Consider the following 10,165-nt stretch of genomic DNA (forward strand, 5'->3'; position numbering starts at 1 on the left):
AGCCATGGAGAAGCCTGTCAGTGTAAAACAAACAAATAAACAACAACAACAACAAAAAAACCTGCCTACTTAGTGGCAAAAATAAGTAATAACAAGATGAAAGGATGGAAAGATGGACAAAAATATCTGGAAAAACAGTTACAGGAAAGTGGCTTAAGATGAAAAGTGGGATCTTTTTTTTTTTTCTTTTTTTTTTTTAAATATTTATTTATTGTTTTTTAGTTTTCGGCAGACACAACATCTTTGTTTGTATGTGGTGTTGAGGATCGAACCCGGGTCGCACGCATGCCAGGTGAGCGCGCTACCGCTTGAGCCACATCCCCAGCCCGAAAAGTGGGATCTTTATTGCAAACTTTTAAATATTGCAAACTCTTATAGGTCAAGAAGAAACAGCAACATGTCTTGCACAGATTCGCCAGTAGTGGGTACCAGACAAATATTTCAAAAATTGCATCCTTTTGCTACTGAGCAGACTCAAATTCATTGAGACCGTGTGTACCAATTTTTAATTATGAAATCGGCATGCTGGGCTGGGAATGTAGCTGAGTAGCAGAGCCTTGCCTAGCATGTATGAGGTACTTCTGGTTGCTGGGGGGGGGGCGGGGGAAGGATGTGTATCTCCACCAGTGGTTAGAAATGTGAAATACCACAACCACCACGTCCTGACCACATAAGTCCAAGTAAACCTAACTACGTATATGATGCAGGTATGGGCATAATTCCACTGCACATTCCTGGCACCACTCGGCTCGGTTCGGGGTTGCCAATGCAGGGAAGAGTTATTATTCTATGACCCTCCCCTGCTCGTGGGAGACGCGGCACTCAGTCCTAGTTAACCTACACGCGCTCTACACACCAAGTCTGCCCCTAGAGGCGCGAACTGTGGCAGTGCGGGGACTTGGCAATCGCCGGCGAGTGTGGGCACTTTAAAATAATAAAAACATACAAGTTCTCAAGAGCTTTTCCCATCTGGAGTAAGGAAGGTTCCTGGATGGAGAGGATTTTTAGAATACTAGGATGTTTCAAAGCCTACTTTAACCAAAGTGTAAGATATGGACTAAGTTAACCTCGGGGCAGCAGAGACTGCCGGGACCTGCCCTGCGCCGTCACCCCGGCCTAGCGCTATTCGGCAACGTCCAGGAGACCGCCGGGACCCGGCTCAGAGAAAAGAACTCAGCGGCCGCCGCGTTCCGGGAAGGCCTCGGCCACGTCCGATCCCAGGTTACCGTTCTGGTGTCCCGAGGTCGGCGCGTTACCTGCAGCAGATGCAGCTGAGCCACGAGACGCCGCGGTAAATGGAGAAAGCAGTCACGAGCGTTGGTGAAGGTCACCGTCACAGCCACCCCTGCTGCACCAGCGCCCGTTAGGCGATCGCTGCCCCACATCTTCCCAAACCACTACTCCAGGACCTCCCACCCTGGCGCGGCGTCTGACCCCTACCCCGGGCAGGCCGAGGGCGTTGGAGCCCGAGAAGATCGATCGGCTCCGCCCCCTACGGCTTCACTCCCTCTCCCGCGGTGAGTCTCACCCGCGCGCCTGAAGCGGGCAGGACCATCAAGCTTCTGTCACTCTCTGAACTTCACCGCCGAGCCGCTTGGGGGCGGCACCTCGTTCACCAAATTCTCGTTTTCAGGAAACGATGGCCGACGATGTCGATTCTCCAGCCAATCCTGGCCATGCTTCGACTCATCCCGCTCTCTGATTGGATAAACAGGAGCGCCCTGAGACGGATGTTGTCCTCTCCGCAGTGACCAAAGCAGGCAAGATGGCGTCGAGTGATGGGAAGCTTGGGAGTTTATTCGACCACCACGTCCAGAGGGTGGTTTGCGACACGCGGGCCAAATATCGGGAGGGTAGACGGCCTCGCGCTGTTAAGGTAAAATGATTTCGCTTTCATTCGCTATCTTGGGTAGCTTTATGTGAGCACGCTCTCCACGCAGCCAGCCTACTTAAATAAAGGTATAAAAGGCTGCTGTCAGATCCATCTCTCATTGGAAGGGGAATGAGGAACTCTGGCTTGGAGACCAAAGATGATTTCCACCCATTTGGTTAACTTTAGGACGTCAGTTCTCCAGAAGAGGGATTTGTTTTAGTTCTTGTATCTTCCGTGTTTACGTGAGTGCTTGTTAAACACTCAATGACTATTCGTTTTAGTGACTAGTCCCAGTAACTTCTGAGAGAACTTACAGAAATGATGACTTAAATCATATGCATGTACGAATATGTCACAGTGAAACCTACTATTAAGCATAGTTATGCACAGATAAAAATATTATAAACATGTCGACTCAGAGCAGTCTGTTATGTGCTTTAGTTAGATACCTTCACATGTGAAGTGTGTTATTTTTTATGCAGAGAGAATGGCAAATTTTAAAATTAATTTTGTATGCTTTTTGAAGATAAGGACTGACCAAAGTGTTTCTTTTCAAATTCTGTTTTTTTTTTTAAAGGGGAGATTATCTTAGTCTTATTTGTGAAATACACTTCATAACTCTATTTATTTTAGGTGTATACAATCAATTTGGAATCTCGGTACTTATTAATACAAGGAGTTCCTGCAGTGGGAGCAATGAAGGAATTAGTTGAGCGATTTGCTCTATATGGAGCAATTGAAGAATATAATGCTCTAGATGAATATCCAGCAGAAGATTTTACAGAAGTTTACCTTATTAAATTTATGAATTTACAAAGTGCAAGGTAAAGTGTAAGTTAAGCAGCATCTTATATCCTTTGACCCTGTTACTATCATTTTTGTCCCAGGTTTTTATAGTTAATACTTGAGTTACCCCAAAATTTAACATGGCAACATTCTCATCTTTTCTGCAGTAATTCCCCTCCCTTACCCCCAGGGATGGAGTCTAACCTAGGGCTGTACTTATACTCAGCAGGTGTTCAACCACTGAGCCACATCCCAATCCCTTCCTGACATCTTTGTAAAGGTTAATCTTATCAAAATACTATTTACATCCCCTCATTCCCATGCTCAACAACTTTCAGTCCTGTGATATGATTAAAAACTGAATTTGGTAAGTTTTCCAGTCACACTGCTCACTATCTTGTTACTTTGTATAAGTTATTTAATCCTAGTAAGCCCATTTTTTTCTCTTCTTAAAATCCATATAGTCAAAAGACCACTTATTGAGCTTGCATGAGGATAATTCAAGTCCTTTTACTTGGAGTAGTACCTTTCTGCTCAGAATGCAGTAAACCTTACTTGTTACAGTTATTGTTATGGCCCTCTGTGAATTAATCCCATCTTTTGGAGATTTCTATGAAACAAAAACCTGTTCCATTGGGCTGAAGTAGGCAATATCTTATGTATTTTTTAGTTTAACCCCTTTTCTTGTCATTAATCTGATCAAAGATCCATCCTTCCTTGGCTGTTGCCATTTATATTTCTTTTTTAAAAAAATATCTTTTTTGTTTGTTTTTATGTGATGCTGAGGATTGAACCCAGCACTTCACACATGTGAGACAAGTGCTCTACCACTGAGCTACAGCCCCAGCCCGCCATTTATATTCCTTTTCTGGGCTACCAGTAAACCTCATAGTTGACCCCAAAAGCAGTTAATTTTGTGGTTATATGTCATTCTTAAGCTGCTCTTATATGTAATCTCACTTTTTAAAAATTAACTTGTTGATTCTGTGGAGTTAGGGAAGCATGTTTTCTGAAGTTTTTGTATCTCTCACATCACCTAGTATATTAGGTTCTGGAACGAGACATCTGGATTTGAATCCAGCTCCAGAAATTAGTATATGAATGTGGCCAAGTTATGTAACATCCCAGTTCTTCACTTTGGTTGCTTTGAGATGTTAACTGAAGTGAGGTCCCTATGACATTGCCTAATATGGGGTTAAATCTCAATATAACACTTATCATTATTTCTAGTTACAGAAGTACTTAAATAATTACTATAATGCTTGGCTGGATGTTCAATAAGTATCTATTTAATGAATTCCATTCTCCTTTGTTTTCATTTGATTAGTTGTTATGTATTCACGACTTTCTCATTTATCAAGTTTTACAATTACAGTATTTTAACTTAATGTTTTATGTAGATGGACATAATACCTTTATTTTTATGTGGTGCTGAGGATCAAAACCTTTTAATACCATTGAAAGAGGGAAAGGAAGACTTTAGAGTGCATCCTAGATCAGTAGGGTTGGAACCATCTACAAATAGACCATTTTAATTCCCAATCAATAGGATATACACACATGTACACTTAGCAAAAGGTAGACTTTGCTCCTTAGATTGATGTATTTTATATTAGTTAAGCATTCATCCTATGTTAATCCAGATTAATTAGCCATGTTATGTATTTCTGTTTAGGATAGCCAAGAGAAAAATGGATGAACAGAGTTTCTTTGGTGGATTGCTTCATGTGTGCTATGCTCCAGAATTTGAGACAGTTGAAGAAACCAGAAAAAAATTAGAAGAGAGAAAAGCTTACATAGCAAGAACTACTAAAAATAAAGGTATGAAAAGCCTGTTATTAAACACCTCCTATGTGTTAGGCACTCTGCTAAGTATGCCAACATTGAGTTCCCAGTCTAGGGTAAGTAAAGGATCATATTTATTAACTATAAATCAGTGTTCTCTGCAGCATTGTGCATAATCTGGCTTAGAAAGGGAGAGATGTTTGTTCACAGCAGATTTCCTACAAGTATATAAGAAGTGGTTGCATTTTGAAAGCTAACACTACCCATAAGGGAAGAGGAAGAGATGGAAAAGTGAGCCAGGCAACACGTTTAAAACCTTGGTGTGGTGGCCCGTGCCTGTAATCCTAGTGACTCAAAAGGCTGAGGCAGGAGGATCGAGAAGTTCAAAACCAGCCGTGGCAACTTAGCAAGGCCCTAAGCAATTTAGTGAGGCCCTATCTTAGGATCAAAAACATAAAAAGAGATGGGGCTAGGGAACTGTTGAGAATTCTTGGTCAATTTTAGATATAAAAATGACCCTTGTGGATTATACACAGGAGAACTTATGTGTATGGAAAAAGAAATTACAGAATATTAGTGTAAAGAGAAAGACCTTTGTTCTCATTTTTATAGGTAAGGAAAGTAAAGCTCAGAAAGTTTATGACTGGTTTATCTCTCTAGAGATAAAATAGGGACAAAAGAGCAATTAAGACCCATCTTTGGATTCTCTAGAGCTCACTTCTAAATTGCTTTATACATTACAGTATTGGTGTTAGTAGCCTAACTTTGTCTTCATTCTTTCCTCCCAGCTTCCCTTAAGACTTTTTAGCCCTGTCCCTGACTTCAGAATTACGCTGAATTTGGCTCCATCTAAGTGGCAGAGTGATATAGTGGGTTTTTGTTTTGTTTTGTTTTGTTTTTAGTATTTATTTTTTAATTATAGGTGAACACAATATCTTTATTTTTATGTGGTGCTGAGGATCGAACCCAGTGCCTCACACATAGTAGGCAAATGCTCTATCTCTGAGCCACAACCCCAGCCCGATATAGCGTTTTTATGACTTATTTGGCCCTAAACACTTGAGTTAAGCCCTTTCATTTGTAGGATTCTAGCATCTACATGGTACATTTGCATAATTGGTCTCTCTTTTTAAAAAGATTTTTTTATGGAAAATTTAAAATATTCAAAGGTAGAGAGATGTGAGATAATGTACCTCATGAGTATTAATGTCAACAATTGTCAATTTCATCTTTACCACACTTCTCACATTGCACTTTGGAGGTATGGAGGGTAGAGTGGGCAGGAGACTTATATAGGCCCTAAAAGTGGGCCTAGCATATCATTTGCTTTAATACTGACAAACAAAAACTAAGCAGCACAATAATGTCTATGTAGTAGAATATTCTGAAGTTGTTAATAAAAAGAAACTTTCTATGTGGTAACATGGAAGAACTCTGTAAGATCTACAGCTAAGAAGAAAATGCAAAGGTACAAAGAAATGGGTATTAGAAGTTGCCTTTTGAGTGGGGAGAGAAAGAAGGGTAGATGGGAGGAGGAAAAGTAAGACATTCTGATAAATAAGGAAGAATAGTGAATACATATGGTAACTAGAAAACTAAGCATATTCGGAAGCAAAGAAAATATGAAGCTTGACACTTTATACCTTTTTGCTTCTTAAAAAAGCCTTTTTAATGATACAAATGTAAGACATTTTGGAAAAGAATCTATTAACATTTTTAAGTTTGTTTTTAAAATTATGATTCTGAGTGATAAAAACAATAAATGAACCATTTTTGTTTTCCTTTCCCTCAACTTTTACATTTATAGAGTATTACTTGACAAAGAAGAAACTGGTTCCAGAGCATAAAAACACACGAGATTTTAGACAAGACTTAAACTCGGACATGTCTGGATTTTGTGAAGCTGCTTCGAACGCTTCCAATGGGAACTCAAATCCTTGTCTTCCTTATTCTTGTGAATTACCTTTATGTTATTTTGCTTCAAACTGTACTTGTTCATCTGGGGAGCATGTGAACAAAGCATCAAACTTCTATAAGGATGGTAGAAACCATAATGAAACAGTGAAGCATTGTAACCACAGTGACTCTTTGCAAAATATGAACACTTTCAAAAATTCAGTACCCTACTCTGGTACACAGAAGGCTCTAATTCCTCCTTCAGGGTCAATTGACAGGTTTATGCCTAGGACAACACAACTGCAGGAGCGGAAAAGAAGAAGGGAAGATGATTGTAAACTTGGAACTTTTCTTGAAACAAACAGTAATGAGGTTATGATTGGACCCAAGTTACCAGACATACCTAAAGTGGACCTTCAGGATGACTCTCTGAATACAACGGCAAACTTAATTCGGAATAAACTTAAAGAGGTAGGGACATTTTTAAAAACTGTTTTTTCTTGTTTTTAATATTTATTTTTTAGTTATAGTTGGATTCAATACATTTATTTATTTATTTATTTGTAATTGGTGCCGAGGATCGGACCCAGGGCCTTGCACATGCTAGGCGAGCACTCTACTGCTGAGCCACAACCCCAGCCCTAAAAACTGTTTTAAGAATGCTTGCCTATACCAACAAAGATGTTGTGTCCGCCGAGAACTAAAAAATAAAAAAAAATTAAAAAAAAAAAAAAGAATGCTTGCCTAGCATGTGCCAGGTGCTGGGTTCAATCCTCAGTGCACACAAACACACACACACACACACACACACACACACACACAAATAAATAAATAAATAAATCCAACTGCATTTAAAAAATATTTTTAAAAAAAGAATTTGGTTATAGGACTAAGAACTAAATGGAAAATAATTTGTGGGATCTATTGAATGGAATTGGCTTTTTTTTTTCAGTTTTTAGTTTTCGATGTGTTTTTTTACAGTTCTGTTAAATTCACTGAATTTGACTAGCATATGTATTTGCTTTGATAGCAATTCTTCCTTTAAACAGTGAACAGACATATTTTACATCACACTGTAAATACAAAATACTATAATTAATCTGTGATAGTGGATTGCAGCCCCTCCTCCACCTTTTAAAGCTCCCCAGATAGTCTTAATATGAACCAAAATTATTTCTTAAATTCAGAGTTATTACAGCTTACGTCAAATTCAAGTATTTTGCTTCTGTAATAAAGAGCACCTTTTTGTTGTGGTGGTGCTGGGAGTCAGACTCATAGGCCTTGCCCATGTGAGACAAGAGCTCTACTGCTGAGCTATGCCCCCAGTCCAGAATGTGAAAATTCTAAACGATTGTGTCTTTAAGTGCCTTAAGTTCTGCATTTCTTTTCCTCATATTTTTAAAAATGTTTTTGACAGAGTATGTTTCGAAATATATATACATAGAATAAGTATAACTTGTTTCAATTAGGGTTTAAGATCTGAATTTTAAATGTGAACTTCTTAAAAGATTACAACTAAAATCAGATTGTGCTGTTAGGTGGTCTTTTGTTTGAATAATAATTTTCAATTTTTAAGGCACAAATAAAAGAAAATTAACATGTGAATTAGCTAAACACACACAATAATTTAGATGGACACAGTATATTTATTTATTTATTTATTTATTTATTTGTGGTGCTGAGGATCATACCCAGTGCCTCACGCATGCTGGACAAGCACTCTACCACTGAGCCACAACCCTAGCCCTGAATTAGCTTTTTATTGATTGATTGATTGATTGATGGGTATTTATTTTATTTTATATGCAGTGCCAACAATCAAACCCAGGGCCTCATACATGCTAGTCAACTGCTCTACCACTGAGCTACAACCCCAGCCCCCTGAATTCGCTTTTGAAAGATATCTTTTTGTGGGGTGGGGCTAAGGGAAGCCTTTTAGAAATTATAAACTTAGGGTCATGACCATATTCTCGTATTTAAATCTAAGGGAAGTCCATAAAGTGCTTTTATTGGAGTTGTACATCTATTTTATTTTTATTAATTTTGTCCTGGTCCTTTGTTTGTTGTTTTTATTATTCATTTTTTGTGACAAGGTCTCTAATATTAAATTGCCCAGGCTGGCCTCAAACTTGTGATCCTTCTGCCTCAGCCTTCCAAGTAGCTGGGATTACAGGTGTGAATCATGTACATGTACTTTACAGTGTGATCAAGGGAGGTTAAGGCAGCCTAATTTCTTTTTAAGGATGAAGGACTGTTTAATAATAATAAAAACCCAGAGGCTGGGGTTGTGGCTCAGTAGTAGAACACTCACGTGGCATGTATGAGTTTGAATGAAATAACAAAAAAGTGTACATTAAAAAATGAGGCACTAGGTTCTCATCACCACATAAAAATAAAAGTATTGTGTCCATCTACAACTACAAAAAAAATTTTTTTTTAAAATCCAGGCAGTTTTTATGTTTAAGCCTTCTCTCATTTTTCAATTTGTGCTACCACCACCTTACTTTAGGTACAACTGAACTGAGGCATAGAAATAGAAAGCTGACTTAAAGTCCAAATTCTAGATACAGAAATAGTAGAACAACAATAAAAGTGAGAAATATTCAGGACAGTTTACCAGAGTTTCTATTAATTTTCTATTTCAAGTGAAAATTGCTTTACTCTGTTTTGACTTATTGCCCCCACTTTTTCTGATGTGTTTGGTGTTCATTTTTCCTCTAGGAAATTGAGAATGATAGCATTTTCTTCTTATTTTTTCAAAATTTTCATTCTCCCAAGCATCCATGTCTCTAAATCTATGAGACATTATTAGTGTTTCAAGAAGGCAAAATCAGGATTATCTATCTGTATCTGTAAAATAACAAATGACTTTAGAGCAATAAAAGAACATTAAAGGAAAGTGTATGTTCACTTTTCTTTTTTTTTTTTTCTAGTCCTTGATATTGAACACAGGGCTTCACCCATGCTAGGCAAATGCTCTATACCCCAGCCCTGCCTCCAAATCTTTTCTTGATAAATGGCTTAGAAAACTTTACTCCCATTAATGTTTAGATTGAAAACTTAAGTGTCTAGGTTGTAGGTTGTACCTCCTACCTTAAACTTGAGCTAACTCTACCCTCAAAAGTGATGGTAAGGTCAGGCACAGTGGCGCATGCCTGTAATTCCAGCGGCTCCGGACACTGAGGCAGGAGAATTTCGAGTTTAAAGCCAGCCTCAGCAATGGCGAGGTGCTAAGCAACTCAGTGAGATTCTGTCTCTAAATAAAATACCAAACAGGAGTGGGGATGTAGCTCATTGGTCAAGTGCCCCTGAGTTAAATCTGCAGTACTAAAAAAAAAAAAAAGTGATGGTAAGGATTGTTGTATGTCCAGCCTCTCCTAGCAACTTATTTACACTTATTACTACATACTAAGTTTTAATGGTTCTTTTTTTCTTTTTAAACTAGGTAATTTCATCTGTGCCAAAGCCTCCAGAAGATGTGCCTACAAGTTGTCCATTAAAACAAAGAAGAAGAATATAAATTGCCAGCAGCAATTTAGTATTTTCTAAAGAGAATATTTATTTTATTTTTAGTCTTTTAATTCTTTAAAAAGTTTTATTGCTGGTATTTTTTAATGTACACTTTTTTGTTATTTCATTCAAACTATTATCCAAATACAGTTTCATCTTTGACTTATACTTAATATTGCAAAAACTTTTCTTTCCTATAACATTCTCATGTTACAATAACCATATGTAAATCAATTGAAGCAAATATGGAAATTTTATAATACAAATAAAGTTATGCAACCAGGATCTGTCTCTGATTTTAATTTAAGTATTGAC

At 38.0% G+C, this 10,165-nt stretch overlaps 2 protein-coding genes across 7 annotated transcripts in view; one reads left to right on the forward strand and one right to left on the reverse strand.

Annotated features, from left to right (window-relative positions):
* The window catches only part of Pex1 (peroxisomal biogenesis factor 1), a 48,399-nt gene extending 46,845 nt beyond the window's left edge, over positions 1-1,554 (reverse strand). For 3 of the 4 annotated variants that reach the window (XM_026413062.2, XM_026413061.2, XM_026413063.2), the window contains exon 1: positions 1,257-1,492. In XM_026413062.2, coding sequence (XP_026268847.2) covers positions 1,257-1,385 — 129 coding nt within the window. In that variant the 5' untranslated portion in view covers positions 1,386-1,492. Of the gene's footprint in view, positions 1-1,256; positions 1,493-1,528 lie in introns of those variants that run through there. The other variant, XM_077795954.1, reaches the window with a different exon arrangement.
* Positions 1,459-10,024, forward strand: Rbm48 (RNA binding motif protein 48). Of its 3 annotated transcripts, XM_026413064.2 has the most exons (6): positions 1,459-1,517; positions 1,634-1,876; positions 2,507-2,697; positions 4,335-4,480; positions 6,252-6,811; positions 9,786-10,024. In XM_026413064.2, exons 2-6 carry the CDS (start codon positions 1,766-1,768, stop codon positions 9,858-9,860), a joined length of 1,083 nt encoding a protein of 360 aa, XP_026268849.2. In that variant the 5' UTR covers positions 1,459-1,517; positions 1,634-1,765; the 3' UTR covers positions 9,861-10,024. The 3 variants fall into 3 exon arrangements, with proteins under 3 accessions (XP_026268849.2, XP_026268850.2, XP_026268851.2); XM_026413065.2 differs by lacking the exon at positions 2,507-2,697; XM_026413066.2 differs by lacking the exons at positions 1,459-1,517; positions 1,634-1,876 and having other exon boundaries at positions 2,623-2,704.
* Positions 10,025-10,165: the final 141 nt, after the last annotated feature.

The sequence above is a fragment of the Urocitellus parryii genome, chromosome 3, assembly GCF_045843805.1.
Source record: "Urocitellus parryii isolate mUroPar1 chromosome 3, mUroPar1.hap1, whole genome shotgun sequence".
NCBI lineage: Eukaryota > Metazoa > Chordata > Mammalia > Rodentia > Sciuridae > Urocitellus > Urocitellus parryii.